The sequence below is a fragment of the Erpetoichthys calabaricus genome, chromosome 2 (assembly GCF_900747795.2).
Source record: "Erpetoichthys calabaricus chromosome 2, fErpCal1.3, whole genome shotgun sequence".
In the NCBI taxonomy this organism is placed as follows: domain Eukaryota; kingdom Metazoa; phylum Chordata; class Cladistia; order Polypteriformes; family Polypteridae; genus Erpetoichthys; species Erpetoichthys calabaricus.
The window spans coordinates 41,986,669-42,011,799 of NC_041395.2; the positions used below are offsets into that span (position 1 = coordinate 41,986,669).

The window sequence follows — 25,131 nt, forward strand, 5'->3', positions numbered from 1 at the left end:
CATGCCCAGAATTGTTCATGGAGCTACAGAGTAGGGGAATTGGAGCTTGTGGCAGTGAGGGTGAACAGGAGACACATGCCTTCACAGTTGAAGCCAGACAGGCCGAAGAGGAAAAGAGGTGGCAATCTGGTTTTCATGCAGGCGGATAACTTGGTGGCATTGGCATGGCATGATGTCAAACGGGTGACTTGTCTTATTACAGTTCACACCAACAATTTATGTGAGAAAGTAATTCGTTCAAAGGGAAACCCAGAAGGTAGGAAGCTGGACAAGCCCGTTGCACTTGAGGAGTACAATTGTAAAATGGCTGGAGTTGATCGACTGGATCAGATGCTGGGGTCATATGCTTACGGCCATAAGTCCACCAAGTGGTACCACACTTAATGTAATGATTACATCTTGCCTGAAGAAGGGGCCTGAGTTGCCTCGAAAGCTTGCATATTGTAATCTTTTTAGTTAGCCAATAAAAGGTGTCATTTTGCTTGGCTTTTCTCTACAGTAAAAGATTTTAAATTATTGCCAGGAATTTTGGATAAAACTTTTTAAGTGCCTCTCAGACAGCCTTGGTATCACAATCCCTCCTAACCCATTAACAGCCATGTTCGGTGTTCTTCCAGATGGACTTGAAGTGGAGAAGGACAAGCAAACGGTGATTGCATTCACTACACTTTTGGCACGCAGACTTATTTTGTTAAATTGGAAGAATCCTAAGTCTCCTCTGATAAGTCAGTGGGAAACCGATGTTTTATATTATTTGATTGGATAAAATCAAATTCTCAGTTAGAGGATCTGTACAAAATTTTTTCAAAACCTGGCAGGATCTAATCAATATTATTTTAGAATAAGAGAAATAACTATTACCGCATTTAACTCCCTTCTCCATCTCTTATTTACATAGATATTTACTTCTCCCTTTCTTTTGTTTAATGTTGCCTTATTAAAAAGCCCTAAGCAATTTTCATTTAGCTAAGCTCTCCTTCTCAGGGGTGGGGTTTGATTTGTCTTCAATTTTGTTGGGTTATAAATTTATCTATTTGTATGGAATGATTACAATGAAAATTAATAAAAAAAAATATCAAAATAAAAAAAAAATTATTACCAGGAATGGTTTCATTGTTTTTTTTCCCTTTGTTGGCTGTTCACTGAACAGTGCTACAATTTAATAACTGACGCTCTTTATCTAGGATTACTCTTAAGAGCACCAACTCTGTAGAAAGCATCCAGACTTGGAAAAAATGGTGAACAATGTGAGAATGCCAGCTATCAAAAGTAGAATGTTTTTATTGATAACTGTAACAACCACTGGCAATGTCTGGTGAGAAGTTGCCATTGTGATCTACAAAATCTCATCAAATTCTGTCTTATGTCCTTGGTTTTTAGACCATACTTAGGAAAAGTGGCAGTATTTTGAAAGATCCAATTTTAATTATTACCCACATTTCTCTTTTAAATTGATTTCCTTCTTTGCTTTATGTATTCTCAGTTTCAACAGGAATATCACAAGCCTTTGGTAAAATGTCATTCACCTGGACAGTTTGCCAGCAGCCCTGTACAGCAGTCATTACTTAACTTTCATATTTTCTGTAGTCTGCTGTCAAACAAACATTTGCTGTAACTCTCAAAATTATCCAAGGCACCATCTCTACATACTTTTTCTTAAATATATTTTTACACTGTTACCACCCTGTGTGGCACGCGGCTGGGGGTGGTACCCAGCCGGGACGCCCAGGAGGACCGGAGGAGGGCTTGTGCCTCCTCCAGACCATGAGGGGGCGACTGCCCTGGTTGTGTTGGGGGCCACGGGTAGAGGGCTTGGAAGCCCAACCCTGTAGGGGGACGCCCCAATGCCTTGGGAGCCCTGGCCCTCAGCACTTCCGCCACTCCCGGAAGTGCTGGGGCGAAGAGGATCAGGGACACTTCCGCCACACAAGGGAGTGTCGATGGATGAGTGTCGGGGAGCACCTGGAGCCCCATCCAGGTGTGAATAAAAGGGGCGGCCTCCCTCCAGTCAATGGCAAGAGTCGGGTGGAAGAGGACGAAGCTCGGTGGAGAGGAGTGGAGGCGGACCAGAGACTGTGAAGGCATTGTGTTGTGTGGCCAGGACTTAAGGGGTGATTGGTGCCGAGGCACTGGGATTGTGCTCACTGTTGTAAATAATATTGTAAATAAACGTGTGTGTGGTGAAACCATCATGTCTACCTGTCTGTGTCTGGGCTGTTCCCCACACCTGCTACAAATCCAATCCAGCAGCAATGCTTCTAAGCTAATAAAACACTTCACTTTTGTGTGTGTGCACTAACATACCTGATACAACACACAGCCCTGGCAATTTAGAGTCACCAGTCCGCCCAAGAATAATTAACACGTGTTTAAAGCCATAAAAACTTTATGGTATAATAAATCTCAATGGAACTGAAATAAATGAATCAAGCTGTAATCTGCATAACACAATGCCAGACAGAACTACAATTTTAGTTTCATATGTACTTTCTATATAATTGCTTGGTGAAGTGAATGATTAAGTGCTGAAACTCTGAAACTTGGAACTGAAATGCAGTATTGCTGGCACGACATGCTTAATTTAAAATGTTTTCATATAAATGTAAAAAAATAAGCACTTTTAACCTTAATCTTTTCCATTAAAGATTTTATTGTTGTTTTATCCTCTTGTGAAAATTAAGCAGAAAAAGTTGTATTGGTCAAACAGATCTTGGGAATATCAGGAGGTTAATGCCAGAATACAATAAAATAATTCTAAAATTAATCTGAATGATTGACTTTGACTGATAACAAATTACAACACACACATTTCAGGAGACTGATGAAAGTTCTTCCATTGTCTTAAACCAAAACTTGATCATTTTTCATTGAACTGCACATGGAGAGCATTTCTGGAGAGCAGAACAGATCCAGATATCCAAAAGTTTTCTACTTGCAGGTTAAATGTCAGTCAAATGAAGTAAAGACAGAAGAACTGATACAATTAAACACAATAAAATCTCTTTGTCTTGCCCAATTGTTGTCTTATGTAAGCACACGTGCACATGTTAAATGACTAAAATATTCTTTTTCATTTCAAAGTCTATGATATATGTGTTATCCCACTCCTTACCAGACCTTATCTTGTTCAAGTGTCCGGGCAGTGCACTTCTGTCTCTTGGCTTAGTTTTGTCAAACACTGATACAAAGCAAACACATGAGAGTACAAGTCTAGTAGCTGCAATGCACTGCACTTAATGGCAATCCACATTAATTCTTCATGAAACAAAACTGCAGAGATTTAAAAACAAATCCATAAAAAATATCTGTGGTATAATCTCTGTTAGACAACCTCCTTGTGCTTATCAGAGTTGTTTGTTTTATCTCCAGGCTGCAGGATCTCCAGCTCTTCTCCTTCACATCCAGGTGCAAACAGCGGGTACAGTTTCCCAGTGACACCTCCATTGAAGGTGTAGATGTGCCAGCGGTCCTCCACACTGTAAAATGACAGGCGCCCCTCATCACAATCCAGGTACACCCCCACCTTCTGAGATATCGCTCTCAATCGCAGTGTGGTCTCAGGGTCAGTCAGTGCAGTCAGCTCATCACTATACCACCTCACAATCCAGTATCCTGACTGAGGTTTCAGACTCACTCGTCCTTTCCTCTGTGCAGATTCACTGATGACACCCAAATACCAGTCAGCCCTCTTCTTCACATCCACCTCCCAGTAGTGCTGTCCTGAGGTGAAACTCTCCCTCCCCAGGACAAAGTGCCAGGTGTCAAACCTGAGTGGAGTGTCAGGGACATTCTGATCTTTATGTTGATTTTGTACACAACGACCATCTGCAGACACGACAAGGCGGGGGTGTGCAGTTTCAGGGTCCAGAGTCACACGAGCTGAAGAGAGATGAGAGAGGAAGAGTCAGTGCTGTTTGGAGCAGATTAACTGATCATCCATTCCAAACTTTCAAGACCAATATATTGATACTGCATTAAGCTATTTTTTCTTTGTTTAGTCTACACATTTTGATTTTAAGATACAAACTAAAAAATTGAAAAGATAACCAGCAAAATCAGTCCTACTAGCTAGCACAGGCAGTGAAATACAAAGAATGCATTAGTAAAAATAACCTGAAGAGCAAAGTATAATAGTACATCAGTATTAAAGTTTAGAAAAGAACTATTTAAAATGTGGTGGAGGAACGTCAGACATCAATAAAAATGTTTATGTGCTCCAACACGTGTGCAGGAGTTCAAGACAAAAAAATTCCTCAGCTAGAAACGTCCAATGGAAGCCTGTGGGCGGTTTCACAGTTGCTAACTTTGGAAGAGGCAACTATTTTAAAAACTACAATAACTGAAATGAAATGAAAATTAATTGGTGAAAAAATTTTACCAATGTAAAATGACCACACATCAGAAAAAAGTTTCACCCCTTTGATTGTATTAAGGAAGCTCTGCAGCTGCATTAAACAATACATTTTTGAATTAAGAGGACATTTGACTATTGTAAAACTTCACACTAGTCGAAAGGGTTATGCTAATCTTTTTACTAAACACTCTGTATACACCCAAATAGAATAATTGTTGTTAAAATAAAAAAAAAAAAAAAAAAAAATCTATACTTCCTTTGCACTTCACAAAGCCCGATCAGCTTGTATTATGGAGATGTATTATGTAAATATTAATCTTAAACACTGTCATTGAACATGCCTAACATGTTGAACATGGCTACAGCTTCTGCTAAAAGAAAATATCCAATTTTGAAACCTGCTGCTATCAGGCAACACACACCTGCCTAGACATGGACGTCATGTGCAAACAGCACACAGACAGTGCTAGGGCCAGGATTTGAACCAAGCACTACTGAAATGAAAGGCAGTAGCTCTAACCACTGCTCCACCATACTGCCCAATAATAGGTTTTACATTGAAACTTTCCTATCATGGCTACACTCAGATCTATGCAACCTAACTTATTGTTAGTAGTGTGCATTAGTAATTCAGTGAGAATTAAATTGCATGTTACATGTTTATATTATCTAATTGAATAAAACCTTTTACAACGTTAAGTATTAGGACAATGTCATTGAAACTGAAAACATTTGCTAAATATTTCTACAACCTACTAATTTTGTTCAACCTACTAATTTGTAGGTTAATTTGGATTAAACTATTTTCCCAGTAAAATAATCATCTTATACAAGAAGGCTCATGTAAACATTCAGTTTGAATAAATGACACCAATAAGTGACAAGTCAAAACTGTGCCTCAATATTATTTTCATATTTTTCCAATTAACTGTTTTCATTTTTATTATACAGCCCAACAGGAAAGCGTTTTACATTGTTTCTATACTACTGCAAATAGCTGTTTCTCCACTCTCAACCTCTGGGTTTCTTATTCCAATCAGTAAGTCTCCTAACCACTCAACTGTAAACTCTAGCCTTCTGTATATTAAATGTCAACTTTGCAAATGCACTTGAAAATACAAAATGTTTTATATTCCTTTGCAGAGGTTTTTTTTTTTTTTATAACAGAAGACAGCATACGTCTTCAGTCACAGAATGGCCCTGAAGGTGGCATTTCAACTCTTCCCAGCTTCCATTCAGAAAATAAATAAAAGATTTATCCATGCTCACATCCTGAAGACATATAGCTAAGAATGACTAGCATCACTAAATTGGCCCAGAATGAGTGTAGGTGTGTAAACAAATGTGCCATGTGATAAAAGGAAATTCAGATTCTGTCTTCTGTCTAGAGCGGATGGGACAGGCTCCAATCCCTAGTATCCTGCACTGGAGTAAACAGACATGGAAAATAAATTAATTATTCTTTTTCCATTTGCTTTACTCACTTATTTTAGTGGTATTTTTTAGAAATAAAAGTATTCAAGGAATTAGGAAACCAAGAAGTCACATTCAGCAATGTAAAGTACTAATTTTATAATACATTCCTTGAGTGCTGACACTGTAGTCTTTATTGAGAAAAATTTACTTTTGCCACATTAAGTATTATCTATCTATCTAAATGTACTTCTGCGACTTTAAGTATTATCTATCTGTTTGGCTCTTCACAACTTTTCATGCACATGACAGTCTTCCCTCACCCCTAACAGTTCATTTTGAGAATGCAAAAAAAAAAACCTGCAATGCAGTATCAACAAAACAAACACCTGTACAACACTGGGGCACTGCAGAGAATAATCTCAGGTTAAGAAAGCTTTATGTATGTTAGTTGGAATCAAATATTCTTGATGCAACTATAACGTTTATAATAGAGATTGAATATGTTGTGTTACAATAAATCTCAGTTGAGAAACTACTTACCACAAGATTTGCGCATTCTTTCCCATTCTGGAAGAAAGAGAAAATATTTAGTAAGTAATGACCCATTAGAACATCTTTAAAGGTAATGAACTGAATACATCGTTAGTAAACTTATTCACTTTGACAGTGACTGCCAAGATTTAGTCTTCAAAATAGGTATTTGTCTAAATGTCAATCAGTTTTCAGTTGAGTACGAAACCTCAAACTGGAGTCATGAGAAGAAAGATCCAAAATAAACATCAGTACATTGACAATAATAACATGTTATTATCATTTAATATGCAAGGTCACATTCTTTTTGTCCAAACAACTTTCACTTATTTTTACATTAAACAAAAAAGCATTTTGAAACAATAAGCATTAGTCACATTCCTTTTTGCTGCATCATTCATTTTTCATTAACCTCAAGACAAGTAAATGTAAATAAAAGCCCTCCTGGAGTTGAGAAGTTTCTACATAATAGAAAAAGAAATTAAAACTGGGCTTTGAGCAATAAATGGATTTTTTCTTAAAACTGTCATGGTCACGTGATGTGATGCAGTTTTGAGATTTGTAAACATTCATTACATGGACATGTTCGGAAACATTACATGAAATGTCTACAAATCCTTATCTCAGACATACAATTTGCTGGGCAAAGTTATACATTTGCGGGCTTAGTCTTACCTACAGATCGCTGCCATCTGACTGGATTTGCATTAATTAAAAATTAAACAAAAAAGATAAAACAATAAAAAAAGAGCAGTAAAGAGGTCAATTGGAGTCTATATTCCATCCATGCTGTGTTAAACAGTTGCTCAACACCAGTGCAGTGTTATTAGCTTACTCTGCAGTAACAGAAATAAAAACATTAGAAGAGATTTAATAATAATAATAAAACGTTTTATTTGTATTGCAGATTTTAATCAGATGCAGGGAACACAGGTGTGAAGCATAAATACATTGGACTTTCTTTTATCTTATGATTTACCTGTCTGTAGCAATGAAATTTCTGATCACATGCCTGTTATAACTGAGGCTTCCTCACCTCGCCAAACCGTCAACATTTGTAGTGAGACTCACTGCTCTCGCATAATGAACTCCACCACTACCAGCAAGTTCTCCACGACTTTTACGGATGCTGTGAGTTTCTCCCCACCTCAGTAAAGCACTGACGGTCTAGTCACTTTGTTTAATGATACTTAATGTAACATTTTCGGCTCTGTTGCTCCATTTAAGGTCAAGCGCTCAAAACCTAAATATGTATATAAGTATATATATGTGTGTATATATATATATATATATATATGTAGATATGTATATATATGTGAATATATGTAGATGTGTATATATGTAGATATGTAAGTATTTATGTATATATGTGTCTGTGTGTATATATATATATATATATATATATATATATATATATATATATATATATATGTGTATGTGTATGTATGTGTATATATATATATGTTGATATGTGTATATATATATGTGGATGTGTATATGTATATATATATATATATATATGTAGATATGTGTATATGTAGATATGTATATATATATGTTGTGACAGACGACCGCCTATGGACTCCGGTCGGCACCCCCAGGCCGCTAGGAGGAGCCCTCCGGACAGCATATTTGCGCCCCGAGTTCCAGCAGGGCCTCATGGACTTTGTAGTGTTTTGACACAGCCCTGCTGGATACCTTGGGGGCCGCCAGGAGTCGCTGTAGGGGGGCTAGTAAGCTCTTGTGTGCCCTATAACCCGGGAGTGCATCCCAGTCACGTGACTGGAAGAAGCGATGTGCTCCCGGGATGAAGAAAAGGACTTTGCCCTGACCCGGAAGGAAAACGGACTTGTGGGTTTGGCTTGGAGCCACTTCCGGGTCAGGGGCTATAAAAGAACTCTGGGTAAGCCCAGACACTGAGCTGAGCTGGGAGGTAGGGTGGCAAGTGTCTGGGCGAGGAGGAGAGAGTATTGTATTGAGAAATAGTTTATTGTGTTTATGAGTGTGGTGGAAGGAGTGCTTTGTGCACGGTACGACAACAAAATAAATAGTTGTTATATTTTCACCTGGTCTGAAGAGTGGTACCTGAGGGTTCGAGAGGTGGACAACACGCCTATCTGCTACAATGTATATATGTATATGTATATATATATGTTTATTTGTGTGTGTGTGTATATTATATATATAAAAGACAGCAACACTCATAACAATGACAACACAATTACATTGACAATCATGTTACGTTATTTTTAAAATGTTTCCTTTTCTTTTTCATAACCTCTTTAACACACTACTTCTCCGCTGCGAAGCGCGGGTATTTTGCTATTTATCTATATCTATATATATAAAGGAGAGTTGGGATCCGAGAGACTGTGTTTGTGGAGGGATGGAGAGTTAAGGCGGGTGTTAGAGTCACGTGATCATCTCCCCTCCCATTCACCTCATTTCATTCACTTCATTTCGCTCCGAGGTGAGCTCCGCAGCTGGCGCGGTCTTGCTGTTCTTGATTTGCTTTTCACATGGCCAACTATACATTGCATGCTCAACAGTAAGCTCAGCGCACAACTTGGTCATATTACAACTGGAGGGGCGAACTGACAACATGGTATACAAAGAGATCCTTAACAAATAATTATTGGTATAATTTCCCTCAGTTTATTATTTAAAATTTTAAAGCAGTACTTCGCCACTGCGAAGCGCGGGTATTTTGCTATATATATATATATATATATATATATATATATACTGCGGTGGGTTGGCACCCTGCCCAGGATTGGTTCCTGCCTTGTGCCCTGTGTTGGCTGGGATTGGCTCCAGCAGACCCCCGTGACCCTTTGTTCGGATTCAACGGGTTGGAAAATGGATGGATGGATATATATATATATATATATATATATATATATATATATATATATATAGATAGATAGATAGATAGATGGATAGATAGATGTGCAATTAAACGTGTGCATTTACGGGGTGATTTCTCAGGCTTAAAGCTCGAAGTGATCACTCTAATGAAAGCAGCTTCACAAAAAAAACAGTTCCTTAACCCCTTCACCGCCCTCTGCCGGATATATCCGGCACCGCTGTTTTAATGCTAGCGCCATACTGCCGGAATTATCCGGCACATTTGCCTGTGGTTATATGAATGCCTGGCAAGTAGTATAACTGACGGTTTGGCGTGGGTATTATTACTACGTTGTATTTCGACAAGTCTGTGGTTGTTTTGGCCGGTCATGTGACGTGATTCGCATGTAACAGCTGTGAATATGGCGAAACGTAAACTGACTTCAAGTGAGGCTTTGCAGGCGATTTTGGACAGTTCTGATCATGATTGTAGCAGTTCTGAAGAAGATTTCAGTGACAGTGATGAGCAGCAACGTGCGCTGCATGATATTGTGAATGAAGACGCATCGGATGACGGCGCTGAGTGGGTGTATCCCCAGCATCTCAGCTGGGCTGCTGCCCGAGGTGAACTACCTTTTCTGCATTCGTTTGAGGGAACATGTGGCTTTATTGTTGATGTAAACAATTACACTGCTGAGCAGTTTTATGAGCTGTTTGTGTCACCTGATTTGATTAGACATTTTGTTCATCAGACAAATCTGTATGCAGCACAGTTTATTGAGAAAAATCCCAATTTACCTCCACATTCCCGTGTTCGTGCTTGGTTTGACACTGATGAAAACGAAATGAAAAAATTCATTGGGATTTTGATGTTGATGGGAATAATCAGAAAACCAGATATTGAGATGTACTGGTCTACAGATCCTATGTATGCAACACCTATTTTTGCAGCTGTCATGACACGTAACCGATTCTCTTTGCTGCTGAAATTCTTTCATTTGAATGACAACAGAAACGAGCCAGATAAGAAAGATCCAAACCGCGACCACTTGTTCAAGCTACGTCCTTTGATTGATCATTTATTTGAAGCATTTCAGTTGCCCTACATGCCAGGACCGTCAGTTGCAGTTGATGAAAGTTTATTGTCGTGGAAGGGCCGCTTACAGTTTCGACAGTATCTACCATTGAAAAGGGCACGGTTTGGTATCAAGATGTTTTGCTTAGCTGAGAATTCAGGTTACATTTATAGATTTCGTGTATACACTGGCAACTTGCACAACATTTAGTGGTCAATACTGCTTGAATAAATGTAAAAAATGTAAAAAAAAATGTAAAAAAGTAAAAAAACAAAAATTGTTCAGATTTCGCCTGGCTTGGGGAATATTTAGGGAGTTGGCGGTTAAAGGGTTAACAAACTGTTATTGGTATATTTTACCTCAATTTTAAAAGGTTTTCTTTTCTTCTTAATAAAAATTTAAAAGCAGAACTTCGCCGGTGTGGACCGCGGGGATTTGAGCGACTGACGCATACAGACATATTCATGAGTGCAGGTACTTCGGAAAGAAAGCACCGTGTAAACCTAAAGTTTAAATTAAGTTCATAGACCTACAAAAGGTTGCCATTGATTTCAGGCAAGATTGCTTTTCTCCTGTACAACTATACGTTGCATTCTCAAGAGTGTGCTTGCACAGCTTGGTCATATTACAACCAGAGTGCTGAACTGACAACGTGATATACAAACAGAACAATCGTAAAAACAGGATTAAATAAAAAAGCTGCTTCCGTTGGCAAAGCAACGAAAAAGGAAGACCTTATATGACGTTCGTTTATAAAACAGCGGAGAGGCTGTGTGAAGTCAGCTTCACAAAAAAACAGATCCTTAACAAATTGTTATTGGTAAAAAACTTAAAAGCAGTACTTCGCCGCTGCAAAGCACGGGGATGTATATATATAGATAGATAGAGATATATATATATATAAATATAGATAGATAGATAGATAGATAGATAGATAGATAGATAGATAGATAGATAGATAGATAGATAGATAGATAGATAGATAGATGTGTATGTATGTAGATATGTATATATGTATGTGTATATATATGTTGATATATGTATATATATGTGGATGTGTATATCTATATATATATGTATATATGTGGATATGTGTATATGTAGATATGTATATATAAGTATATATGTTTATGTATATATATGTTTACATAACCTCTTTAACACACTACTTCTCCTGCCGAAGCGCGGGTATTTTGCTAGTAAAACATAAAATGAATAACACTACACATACATTCTATAACTTTTTGCAGCTCATTCCAAGTGTGTTAACAGCTTTTTTTTTTATGCCAAAAACATAAAATTACCAATGATTCCGCCAAACAGAAAAAAACAAGTTACATTTACTTTTAAAATATATTATAACCCAGAAAGCCGTACAAATTAACGTACTATTACAAGGTACAGTACAAGTCAGTGTCAATCTAACAAAATTCTAAGAAAACTTTTGGGGTTCACCTCTACTGTATATTTCCAGACATCAATTTGGAAACAAAATAAATTGAATTAAGTAGGTGTTGATTTTCAGTAAAAATTGATGGATAGGTGGGTTAGAAATAGTACAGATGTTACAAAAATGGGTTAGAAATAGTAGAGATGTTACAAAAACAATCAAATATAAGGTAAGCCAAACAGGAAAGGCTAACTTAAAGTTGTGATCTGAGTATTACAGTTGTGCTTGAAAATTTGTGAACCCTTTAGAATTTTCTATATTTCTGCATAAATACTGTATGACCTAAAACCATCAGATTTTCACTCAAGTCCTAAAAGTAGATAAAGAGAAACCAGTTAAACAAATGAGACAAAATATTATACTTGGTCATTTATTTATTGAGGAAAATGATCGAATATTACATATTTGTGAGTGGCAAAAGTATGTGAACCTTTGCTTTCAGTATCTGGTGTGACCCCCTTTTGCAGCAATAACTGCAACTAAACATTTCCGGTAACTGTTTATCAGTCCTGCACACCAGCTTGGAGGAATTTTAGCCCATTCCTCCTCACAGAACAGCTTCAACTCTGGGATGTTGGTGGGGTTCCTCAATAAAAAGGCTACAATAGTTCATACTAGTAACATGTCATGTCATGTAAGAAGATCCATTAAACAGTTTTTGCATAGCACAAGATAAAAAAAAAAATTAATTTATGGATGACATGAGAACATATTAACAATTGTCAGACATAGAGCATGGTGAGTGTCTCACTAATAAAGGCTTTGGTCGTTTTGTGGGGAAAGAAAAAAGTGATGCACCAGAACTAATACAGTTTCTATTTTCTCTAGAATGGAAGAGAAGCCACCAGACAAAGAGTGACATCACTTTCGTGTGATCACCACAAGCTCTGCCTCACGGGGACTTCAGGATATATAACCAGCTCCGCAACTGGAAGTCAGCATTCACTCATGGACCTACTTTAGCGCAGGACAGAACCCACATCAAAAGTATACCCTCTTCATGACCACAGGAGAAAATCTCATTATGCAGATTGCTTCAATTAATCTTTCTTTTTAATTTTCATCAGGACATTAAATGGTATGTCCTTACTAACCCCCAACTCTTTTTTGTTGTCCTCTTGTGTTTTTAAATAGCCCAAGAGGACACAATGTTGGTGTATAATATGAATATGTTAAACTAGGAAATTCAAGTGTGCAAACCTAGGAAATTCAAATGAGCAAAGGCTCTCACTTAACACAATTCTTTAAAGCATTTTACCAACTCTTGGTTCAGCCATCAATTTAGCGATGGCTCTGCGGTGTCCTAGATGTTGATAGCTTTTGCATGGATGTTCCACATTCTCTCTGTGCCTTCCTGTTCAAGGTTTAGTCCACATAGCCCAGTTACCCTCCAACCTTTCAAACACATGAATGTAGATTGTTTTGTGATTCAAAATTGGTTCTGCAGGGATGTATGTATGGATGTGTGTATGAATAGATCCAGTGGTAGACTGGCACCCTGTTTTAAACTTATTTCATGGAAGGGATGGTTTGAAGTCCCCCATGACCCTGAAATTGATCATGTGGATTAAAGAATGTTATCATGTCAAAAATAAGTAAGAGTCAACTCTATGCCATGACCACTGGGCACAACCTCACAAAATGTTTCACAAACTTTGAATATGAAAGGCATAGCTAAATAACCCAGGAACTCCTTACAAAATGTAGGTGGAACAAGATGAAAAGAAAACAAAACACCAAAGGGGTGCAAGCACTCTGCAGCACACACCCAAAAAACACCATTATTCTAATAACAATGCATATCAATGATAGCAGTAATGTGCTTAGAAGGATTATCAAAAGATGGTGAATCTAAATTACAAGAGAAAACTAAACTATTTCATTTTCGTCAAATGATCAACAAAATATTTTTCCAAGAAATGTTTTGTATCAAAAAAATTTCATCTTCAACTTACCTGATTTAAGAATATAACCAGTGGCCTCTGTAGAAAGAAAAATATCTGTTGTTAGCTGTAGAAAAGCTTAGATCAATTACAATGTAGTTCTCACATCAAACACAAAATTAATCTCTATTTTCCTTACATGGATTTTTGAAATACTGTAGTATCTTCATACAGTTAAACCGAATCAATCAGCCAGCTAAAGTCTGTAGTGGTTAGTGTAATAATACCTAGCAAATATGGTTAGTAATAAAGAAAGAGACAAAATATCCCTAATAAGATTTCTCCTCACCAATGATAAAATGTTATTTTTCAGCTAATAGAAAAGGAGAAACCAAAAGTTCAAAGAATGCCAAAAGCAACTTTGCATGACAGCATGCAGCTTACGAAATTAATAATGTATTATTGTATTACAAGATACAGAATATAAATATAAAAGGTAGTAAGTGTATAATAATATGACTTGATTCCACTATCATACTTATATTAAGCCTTTTATAAGGAATTAAGGTGACTAAATGTAGTGGTTTTCCCCAGGAAAAGAGGTAGACCTTCTTTAGAATGAAATGGTTTATTTTCACTACTAACAAATGTTCCTGATGAAACAATTAGAAAAAATATAAATATTAGGTAGTATCTTGTGTTAAGACTTTTACAAATTTGATTCTTTTAGACATACAAATGTACCATCCATCCATCCATCCATTTTCCAACCCGCTGAATTCGAACACAGGGTCACGGGGGTCTGCTGGAGCCAATCCCAGCCAACACAGGGCACAAGGCAGGAACCAATCATGGGCAGGGTGCCCAACCCACCGCAGGACACACACAAACACACCCACACACCAAGCACACACTAGGGCCAATTTAGAATCGCCAATCCACCTAACCAGCATGTCGTTGGACTGTGGGAGGAAACCGGAGTGCCCGGAGGAAACCCACGCAGACACAGGGAGAACATGCAAACTCCACGCAGGGAGGACCCGGGAAGTGAACCCGGGTCCCCAGGTCTCCCAACTACGAGGCAGCAGCGCTACCCACTGCGCCACCGTGCCGCCTACAAATGTACCATTTTATACTATCTACTGTTTTATGCAACTTCTTATATGTTCTGTTGTAGCTCTGTTTAGCCATTATTATTATAAAGTACTTTGGGCAGCTGTGAGCGGAAATTGCATGCTTATAAGAAACATGCTGGAAGGTTCAGAAATCCTGTGACATTCAATAGATACAAATGAATTTATCATGGCACAACTGGCAGCTGTGGAGACTGGCTCAGACACAGACAGGCAGACACGCTCATGTCACCCAACAGACGTTTATTTACAATACCTATTATTTACAAATGTCCATAAGTGCCACAAACCCCAATCTTCCCCAAAGTCCAGGCCAACCACTCTGCCTCTTCGGACCGCCTCCTTCTCTCTTTCTAGCACCTTGTCCTGCTTCCACCCGACTCCAGCATTGAATGAAAGGAGGCTGCCCCTTTTATCCGTACCCGGATGTGTTCCAGGTGTACACCGGCAATCCCACGGACATGCCCCAGTGTGGCGGAAATGCCGGCTGTCCTCCCGGAAGCATTCCGGGTGTTCCCTCTCTTCTTCCCCCCAGCACTTCCTGGTGTGGCGGAAGTACTGGGGTCCAGGGTCCTTCAGGCAGGGGGACACCCTCTGGCGGTGACCACGGGCCCCTACAGGGTTGGGCTTCCAAGCCCTGTACCCGTGGCCCCCAATACAACCAGGGTGGACGCCCCCTCGCGGTCTGGAGGAGGAATGAGCCCTCCTCCTGTCTTCCTGGGCGTCCCGGCCGAGCATGAGCCCCGTCCGGGTGCCACACAGCAAACGTGCAGCTGCTGTTGTTAACACTGAATTACGCTGCAAAGTTATAGAAGTTCAACTGGATTGGCTAATGTCTATTACGAATGGCATTATTCCTGTGGTCTATGCATCTTCTCAGCCTATGCAGCACAAACTGGATGCAATGCAGGTGAAAAGGAACAACTGTCGTTAGAACTGCAAGCCCTTAACAAAAGTTCCTGATCCTTTGTGATGACCTAAATAGGTATGTTTGAAGCACCAAAGATGGATACAACTGCCATGGAAATAATGAATATGGAACATGAAATGATGATGGCTGCCACAATTCTGGAATTTGCTGAGGCCACTGATTCAACTGTCTTAAGAAGTAAGCCAGCCACTTAATCAAATGTTGGCAGTAGCCAGAGGATCCAGACTGACTTCATATTGATACAATGACAAGATGTTCCCAATGCAACTGATTCAAAGGTTATTCTATCAGATTATTTGGGCCTACAGATAAGCTGCTCATTATTGGTATAAAGACTAGTAAACACAGGCAACACAAATGCAAACCCAGCATGGTGGGTCCACAAAAGATTAGCTGTTGGAAACTGTACAAACACAAAACAGTTAAAGTCAACAAAAATACACTTATTCCAGTCAATGTGGACTCAATATATATTTGGACTTCTGTATGAACATATTCAGAACTGCAGCCAAAAATGCCCTTGGCCCTACAAAACTGGGTAGCCACACGTAGTCTGTCCAGGGCCATGCCTGTTTATCAATTTATGACAGAAAGTGCAGAGAAAAAGATGGAGTATGAGAACTGGCTTGTGCAGAAGACTAGTGAAAATTAGCAGAAATACATTACTTTGATGAGAGAACCCAAGGAAGCAGTCTCTGAAGTAAGGGCTGCCATTACCATGGCCTATGTGAGCAACTAAGCATAAAGGTAAGAAAAACATTTACCAACAAACAAAAGTACACATTAAAACCTAACATGATATTGAGCACTATATTATGTTAAAGATAAGAATGGATGACACTTACAGGAAAATCCCAAAAATCTAGAAACACTGGCAACAGTCCTCCAATGACATTTCTAATATTGCATTCCTGCACAAATCAATCTCACAAGGTCTCCAAAATACTGGACCAGTTCCCAGAATCAAAGAAGAAGGTTGCCAAAGCTGTCCACAGTATGAAAAATGTAAAAATACCTGGTCCTGACAACATACCAGCAGACTTTTGAAAGTTAAAAAGAGTAGCATGATACTACAATTGACTGGCTGATGACTTTTTTAATGAGATTGTGCACTCTGGGAATATCTTGCCTTAACCATATTTGCAATGGCACAATTTGACAACTGATGGGTGTTATACCAATCCCTGATAAAAATCAGAAAAGTTGACCACAGTGGTTTGTCCACGTATCACGGGCAGTACCTGGCATTTCTGCTAACATTACCTACCACTTTTGAAAGTAGCAGCCAGTGGTTTCATGGAAGACCAAAACAAAAATGGCAAGACATAATAAAGAGAAAATTGTGAATGTAAGCCCATGTAATGCATTCAATAAATCAAAATGGCATTCTTAAATCCAAAAAGTGGACCCTGCAATAGTGGGAAAACACCAAGTTGATGGTGTTGATGACTTTAAAGCACTTTGAGTTACTTTCATGTATTCAAATGTTCTATATAAATAAATGTCATATCTTTATTAAATACACTAGGACTATACAGCTGCCCAAACTCAGCTTCTATCCAAATTTTAAATCAATAGTCACAAACTCTGCCATATTGGGAAACAAGCTGCCTTGACATCACACAAAGAATACATAGTTTTAAAAAATAACTATGGTGCCAGAGATTAAAATGGCCATTTTGTCTCATCACTCTGAGCAAACTATAACACAGTATAACTTTCTTATTACAAGTTAAATAGTTAACTATTAACTTTGACTAAATGACGTGTTTCACCAATATCTGAAGTAATAGATGGATACATTCCCAAAAGATTACAGAAGTAGGAAAATTTATGACCCCTACCATTTTTTATTAATGAATGCATATTTGGAAAATTATACATAGCATACTGAAAAGATAACAAACATGTCTTAATTCAAACTAATGAAAAAATAGAAAAGTTATACAGAATTACTCAGATATATACAGTACTGTGCAAACGTTTTAGGCAGGTGTGAAAAAATGCTGTAAACAAAGAATGCTTTCAGAAATATAAATAATGATTGTTTATTGTCATCAATTTACAAAATGCAAAGTGAGCGAACAAAAGAAAAATCTAAATCAAATCAATATTTGGTGTTACTACCTTTTGCCTTCAAACCAGCATCAATTCTTATAGGTACACTTGCACAAAGTCAGGGATTTTGTAGGATTCGAGTCAGGTGTATGATCAACCAATTATAAAAAAAACAGGTGCTAATGATCATCAATGTCACACGTAGGTTGAAACACAGTCATTAACTGAAACAGAAACAGCTGTGTAGGAGGCTTAAAACTGAGTGAGGAACAGCCAAACTCTGCTACCAAGGTGAGGTTGTGGAAGACAGTTTCATGTCATGGCAAGATTGAGCACAGCAACAAGACACAAGGTAGTTCTACTGCATCAGTAAGGTCTCTCCCAGACAAAGATCTCAAAGCAGACTGGGGTTTCAAGATGTGCTGTTCAAGCTCTTTTGAAAAAGCACAAAGAAATGGGCAACGTTGAGGATTGTAGACGCAGTGGTCGGCCAAGGAAAAGTGCAGCAGATGAAAGACACATCAAGCTTATTACCCTTCGAAATCGGAAGATGTCCAGCAGTGCCATCAGCTCAGAACTGGCAGAAACCAGTGGGACACAGGTACACCCATCTACTGTCCGGAGAAGTCTGGCCAGGAGTGGTCTTCATGGAAGAGTTGCAGCCAAAAAGCCATACCTCCGACGTGGAAACAAGGCCAAGCGACTCAAGTATGCACGAAAACATAGGAACTGGGGTGCATAAAAATGGCAGCAGGTGCTCTGGACTGATGAGTCAAAATTTGAAATATTTGGCTGTAGCAGAAGGCAGTTTGTTCGTCGAAGAGCTGGAGAGCGGTACAATAATGAGTGTCTGCAGGCAACATTGAAGCATGGTAGAGGTTCCTTGAACGTTTGGGGCTGCATTTCTGCAAACGGAGTTGGAGATTTGGTCAGGATTAATGGTGTTCTCAATGCTGAGAAATACAGGCAGATACTTATTCATCATGCAATACCATCAGGGAGGCGTATGATTGGCCCCAAAATTATTCTGCAGCAGGACAACAACCCCAAACATACAGCCAAAGTCATTAAGAACTATCTTCAGCGTAAAGAAGAACAAGAAGTCCTGGAAGTGATGGTATGGCCCCCACAGAGCCCTGATCTCAACATCATCGAGTGTGTCTGGGATTACATGAAAAGACAGAAGGATGTGAGGAAGCCTACATCCACAGAAGATCTGTGGTTAGTTCTCCAAGATGTTTCGAACAACCTACCAGCCGAGTTCCTTCAAAAACTGTGTGCAAATGTACCTAGAAGAACTGATGCTGTTTTGAAGGCAAAGTGTGGTCACACCAAATATTGATTTGATTTACATTTCTCTTTTGTTCATTCACTGCATTTTGTTGATTGATGAAAATAAATGATTAACACTTCCATTTTTGAAAGCATTCTTTGTTTACAGCATTTTTTCACACCTTCCTAACACTTTTGCACAGTACTGTATATTGGTATAGTGCTAGTTGATTGCTTCCCAGACTGAAATTCAATGTAACTGTTAAATAACATCAAAAAAAGAAAACAGTAATACAAGAACTGAAGTCTTACTTATCTCCTTCCGAAGTTCATCATTCTCTGTAAAGAAAGGATAAAAAGTTAACGGGGTGGTAAGTGCACAATGTAGTTAATGTGTTCTTTGTTAGAAAACCACAGACTACAACATGACATTATTTAAAAAATATTTTACTACATATTGATTCATTCAAGTATTGACATATTAGAGTACTAAATTGTTTATTTAATTTTAAAACTCCCATATTAAAATCTAGCTCCTTTTTTAGTAAGGCTGTTGATCCAATGGCAACTACCAGAAAGCGAGAGATGCCAGTCATGAAAATGATGAATAAACCATGAAAACTCATTTATTTTAAAAGTGCAGATGCAGTTTGTATTTAATATATTGTCAGATATGCTAAACCAGGGCTGGGCTGCACATGAAAGTGCCCCCTAGTAGACTATATGGTGTTAACATTCATCTCTTAGTTGCCATTTTTTTAAATAATTCTAGTCACAGTTGCACCAAAGGAAGGGGTTGTTGAGCATCTCTGTTTGCTGGGCTCAGCGGAGGTTGGGATAATGTCATTTTGGAACAGACCACCACATGCTGGGGTGAGGGCACCTTCTCTCTGTACTTTTAATTTGTTTTTTGTGGTCTTTCCATCAAACCAAAATTAAAACAGTTATGTTTTTATATGGTGCTTTACCTACACCCTGTTGAGTCTATTCCTTCATAGGTATTGTTTTTTAATTGATCTTCTGACTTCTTTTATAGTATGTATATTTTTACTGCACTGAAATGTAAAATTATTCATTGCAAAGCAATTAAAGATGTTCTCATATATTGATCATAAAATTTCAGATCCAGCTGTTTTTATGAGTTTCAAGTACCTCTGCACTGCTATTCAGATTTATTTTTTATTTTTGTTTATGGGATGATTTCCAATCAATCCTGCCTTATAAATCTAAACATTACAAGGAAAAAAAATTAAATACAAGGAGGAGACTTTCCTCAAAATATACAGCACAGATGCCCCCTTTTATAGGGAACTGTCAGAATGAAGCAAACATAAAGTTATATGCACCAAGTTTGGAAAAATGGCTTCTAAAAAAAGACGTATGAAAACACTTAAAAAAGTAAACTGCAAAGAAAGTGGAAGGTCAAGAGCTTCCCACTATGCTCTGCTAGGCAATAGTACACACCACCAAATTCAGACAGGCACCTCAGTATGCTTATGTTGTATGTCTCATCAAATAAACAGAATATTGCCTATTTATGAGTTGAATGATCACTTTCAAAATCAAAAATATTGCCAAACTTTTGATCGTTGACTGCAACATAAAAATAGATAAATAATTTAAACTTGGAAGAATTTTTAACAGTGGAGTAAAATTACACACAAAGCACTAAAAGGAACACAATACACACAAAAATAAAATGAATTGTACTCTGTTATGTTCTTTTGACTATACACACTTAGCAGAGACTGCACTGCCTAAAGTAAAGGTTTAGTTAAAGACAGAACATTCACCCCTTGTTGAATAAAGGCTTTAATACACACCATGAGTTAACAATGAGTCTCTTGCACTCATTCAATGAATTGCTTTCTGAATGTTATACTTGTATTTTTTTAAATTTTAAATACCAAACCCTTAACAATAATGTGACAATTACTCTTCATAGTAATAGACATTTTCTATCAAAATAACTTTCTAAAAATATTTCAAATTCACAAAGCAGGGTCAAGTATTAAACTTACCCGATTCAAGACGCTGCTTTTCAGATTCTATCTTTACTAAAAGAAAAAAAAGAATATTGCTAGTTTAAGTGTTTTTATTCTATATGAAACTGGTCACTAAGACATTTATTGGTGTGGGTTATTTCTGATGATGATTGGATTGCTGTGGAGAAAAACAAAAACAGGTATCTCTGCATTCCTGAATCCAAAAAACTGTTAAAGGTCAGACACTCTTGGTGGCCCCTAGGACTGCCTGCCCTCCATAACATACAAGATAGTCTCACCTATTCCATGAAGTTACTTCATGCCATCTAACTCATCTTCGTGTCCTCTCCTTTATTACAGAACCCATGGAGTAATTACTTATTGGGAAAGTGACCAGAGTGGTCTTCTCTCTGTCTTATGCCTCTTCTGCCCTTAGAAATACATTGACCACCAGATAACATACCACAGAATGGAAAAGTAGGGTAAACTGTGCAGCAGTTAGTTATTGTAATTTAATTAGATTTTAACAAAATGTCAGCAAGTGCATTTGTTTATGTAAGTAAAAATAAAAATCAAGACAAAATTACCACAAGCTTCTATAAATAGGTAAAATTAAAAAAAGCTAAATAACTTTTTTTGTCAATTTGCTTAAAATCAAAAATATTTCATATATTAGAAAGTATAAAAAGATTCAAAAAAAGGAAAAGCAATTTTTTAGTTCCATTATGGAAAGTGTTATTCAGTGTGGTGCACTAGATTTAGTGTTAGCTCTCCAAATGCTGCCTGGTATGTAATTTAACTGACAGCATAAGAAGGCCACTAATTACATCCTAAACACTACTGTTACCACATACAGTAAAGCCTCCATTACCCATCACTCGATTAACCATCAGTCTCCATTAACCGTCTGGGCAAAAAAAAAAAAAAATTGTATCTACCTATTACTACTGCCGTACGATATGCTGCAAACTCTGCACATTGGAACAACTCTCCCTTCTGCTAGCGCATAGTGTTTTTCCCCAGCACCATGTGTCACGCCACATTTTGAAATCACATTGCAAGTTTTTTTAGTTAGCTTTAATAGTGATTGGTAGCTTTTTCTCTTTTATTATAATTAAACTACTATACATTTTTATTGCCAATAAACATATGCGTGTAGAATTGTCACAAAAAACTTAAATTATTAAATGGTTATGAAATGCCAATATCACTTCAAGTATTGCTTCAATTTACGGAGTAGTAAGAACAACAGTGAACAATATAAAGCGTGATGCAGACAAAACTGAAAAACGTATCAAAAATGGAAACCACTGACGGTAATGTTATTCTGTATTAATGTTCTTCTGCAATGCAATTTTCTTTTTGAATTCTGTTGTATTATGTTTTGTTAATATATTGTGACCTGCAGGCAGCTTGTGATGCGCTGTTAGGGAGCAGAAAGGGCGGAATGCTGTGTAAGTGATAGGACTGGGTGAAGGGCTTCTGTTCTGTGAGGGGCGGACAAGCCTTTTAGGAGATGACTAACAGGATAAGTTAGGAGAAAACGTAATGTGCGGTGGAAGGAAGTTTTCAGTAGGGAGTCAGAAGACAATAAGCAGGAGTGTTTGTGGTATAGAAAAAAGACAGAATGTGAGTGGCAGAAGGTAGTTATCAGTAGGGAAAGCTTTCTTTTAATTGTTTTGGAAATGAAATCTATAACACAGATAACGGAGTATAAGACAGAGCACCATTTGTTACGGAACAAAGACTCCAAGTAAAACATAGAAAACTCCAGTACCTCTGAGTTGTACTTAATTATTATGCTGGTCATTACATTATTATTTCAATTAATTTTGTTAATACTATATTATATTTTGTTAATATGTTTATTTGTAAATAAATATGACTACTCACTAAATTAATCTACTGTATCATTTTTAAAGTAGCCGATCTGTTACCCGTCACGGCCTCAGTCCCGATCCCTGATGGATAATTGAGGTTCCACTGTACTTTAAGGTCTGCTCACAGTTTACAGCATGCCTTATCAAGCACACCAAAATTAATACTGTTTATGACTTTGAATACCACTCAAGATGTTAACACATCATATGAGTTTTAATGTTTCCTAAAAATGAACACGTGTTACTCAGTGTTTAGAATGATTTTATATTATTTTTTAAAAACAAAAAACATATTTTTAATGAGCTTATACATAAGGAAATATAAAAAGCCAATGACTTGTGTCAGTCAAATATGCAGCAACCACACATGTTCATGTTCCATGATAGAATGTATAAATAAAGGCAGAATTTCTAAAGGTGTATCAAAAAATCTGAACATAACATTCTTTGCTAAAAATGTTGGCTGGTTTGTGAGAAATCATGTCCTATTTACTCTTTTTACATATAATGTACATAATGTATCAGGCAAGAAAAAACAAAGAAAAGTTTCATACCTTTGCTTTTTTTGAAGAAAAACATAAATACAGCAACCAAGAGAAGTGCAGCCAGTAGAAAAAATATTAACATAATTCCCAGTGCCTTCCATGAACTCGCAACATATTTAAAGAAATGTTCTGTAGGGAATAAAGAATATGCAAGCTTATGTTATATATGCGTATACGTAAATAAATACATATTTTAAAAGCATTAATGGAGACAAAAATGATTTTACAATGCAGGATGTTTTCTGCAAAGTGTTCACTGTGATGGGCATTTCCACCAGCCAATAAATGAATTCCTTCAGTCTACCTTCCTCTTCTGGGTGCTTTAAAGAAAGCAGCATGGCCATCATAAGACCAATTAAAAATTTTACATGTTTTGTTCAGTTAAGTATTATTTTATTAAAAGCTGCTCTTCAAAGTTCATCATCTTTACTCACTCGAGATCTTAATTCTGACAAGCATATCCCTGAAATGCAGATGACTTATCATGGACCTATTATTGATGATTTTGCCAGGTCATGTAATTATTATTTTTAAAGCAATACATAAAGTTATGGATTTGCAATGTCCTCCTCCTTCTTTCTCAACAATAATAAAATGGCAGATTGTGCACATGATGGAGTAGGATAAAAATTTATGCACTGTTACTTGCTGGTGCCATTTTAAACTTTGCTATAAATCTAAGACAAATCTATAAATTGGGGCAGAAATGGCTGCTCCTTATAAAAACTAGTTTCCTTAGAAAGTAATTAAAACTACAATGTCACTCTTTGGCTTTCATTGAATTTGTTGTTACAGCTGTTTTATTTGTTGGTTTGTGAATATTGTACTAAAAACAAAAACTAACTTAATAACATTGTTAAAATGACTACTTAAATTAGTGCTGAGAAGCAGTTTTAGCTCAATGAGATGCTCATATAATGTACTAGTGAGAAAGTACTATCTATCATGCCAGAATCTGATAGTATTAGACTGGTTGAGCTCAGAAAGTTACTGCATAATGGATATTATTTGTGACCTGTATTGAAATTTTGTGACATGTAATGAAAAGTTTAAAAAAGAAAATCAGTATTTTACACTTTTTTGATCAAAATAATTAAAATTAAAAGGTATTAGAATCAAAGTACTTAAAAACACTGTATGTAGAACAGTGAAAATGAAAAAAAAAATCCACTACATTTTAGCCCATTATAAACAGTATGCACATACCAGTTACAGCAAACTGTTATCACAAAGCTATAAAGAAACCAACTAACTCAGAGCATCTAGAAAAAAAATTCTGTGATTATCAGTAAGTATAAACATTAAAAGGATACTTGTACAGTACAGTATATGCAAACTGAAACCACCACTCTACTGGACTTAGATGATGTAGCTAAAGCATCAAGTGAGGACACCTCAGAGGAGTACAATGGGAGGTATACTGGCCCTCTGAAATGAAACCAAGGGCATACTCAGCACACACTGCAAACATCACAGGTCTCAGTTGGCCTGGGAATTTCCCATAAGGAGTTGAAGAACACTGAACGTCCTAGGGAAATGAGGTCTAAGTAAATCACTCTGTTGATACTGTGACCTTCATACTGAAAAGCTGATCAAAATGGGAGATGATAAAAAAAGAAACAGAAAAAGTTATTTTTCAAATATTTATGTCATTTTCCATCCATCCATTTTCCAACCCGCTGAATCCGAACACAGGGTCACGGGGGTCTGCTGGAGCCAATCCCAGCCAACACAGGGCACAAGGCAGGAAACAATCCTGGGCAGAGTGCC

At 37.4% G+C, this 25,131-nt stretch overlaps 2 protein-coding genes across 4 annotated transcripts in view; both read right to left on the reverse strand.

The window, feature by feature from the left end:
- Positions 1–25,131, reverse strand: part of LOC114644521 (cell adhesion molecule DSCAM-like) — a 647,203-nt gene that overhangs the window by 236,794 nt on the left and 385,278 nt on the right. The gene's annotated exons all lie outside the window — the stretch shown is intronic.
- LOC114669635 (butyrophilin subfamily 1 member A1-like) overlaps positions 2,631–25,131 on the reverse strand; it is a 37,617-nt gene continuing 15,116 nt past the window's right edge. For 2 of the 3 annotated variants that reach the window (XM_051922318.1, XM_051922317.1), the window contains exons 5-10: positions 23,371–23,490; positions 20,973–21,008; positions 19,264–19,290; positions 13,630–13,656; positions 6,311–6,337; positions 2,631–3,879 (exon numbers count right to left, since the gene is read on the reverse strand). In XM_051922318.1, coding sequence (XP_051778278.1) covers positions 3,323–3,879; positions 6,311–6,337; positions 13,630–13,656; positions 19,264–19,290; positions 20,973–21,008; positions 23,371–23,490 — 794 coding nt within the window. In that variant the 3' untranslated portion in view covers positions 2,631–3,322. The remainder of the gene's footprint in view (positions 3,880–6,310; positions 6,338–13,629; positions 13,657–19,263; positions 19,291–20,972; positions 21,009–23,370; positions 23,491–25,131) is intronic. The other variant, XM_051922320.1, reaches the window with a different exon arrangement.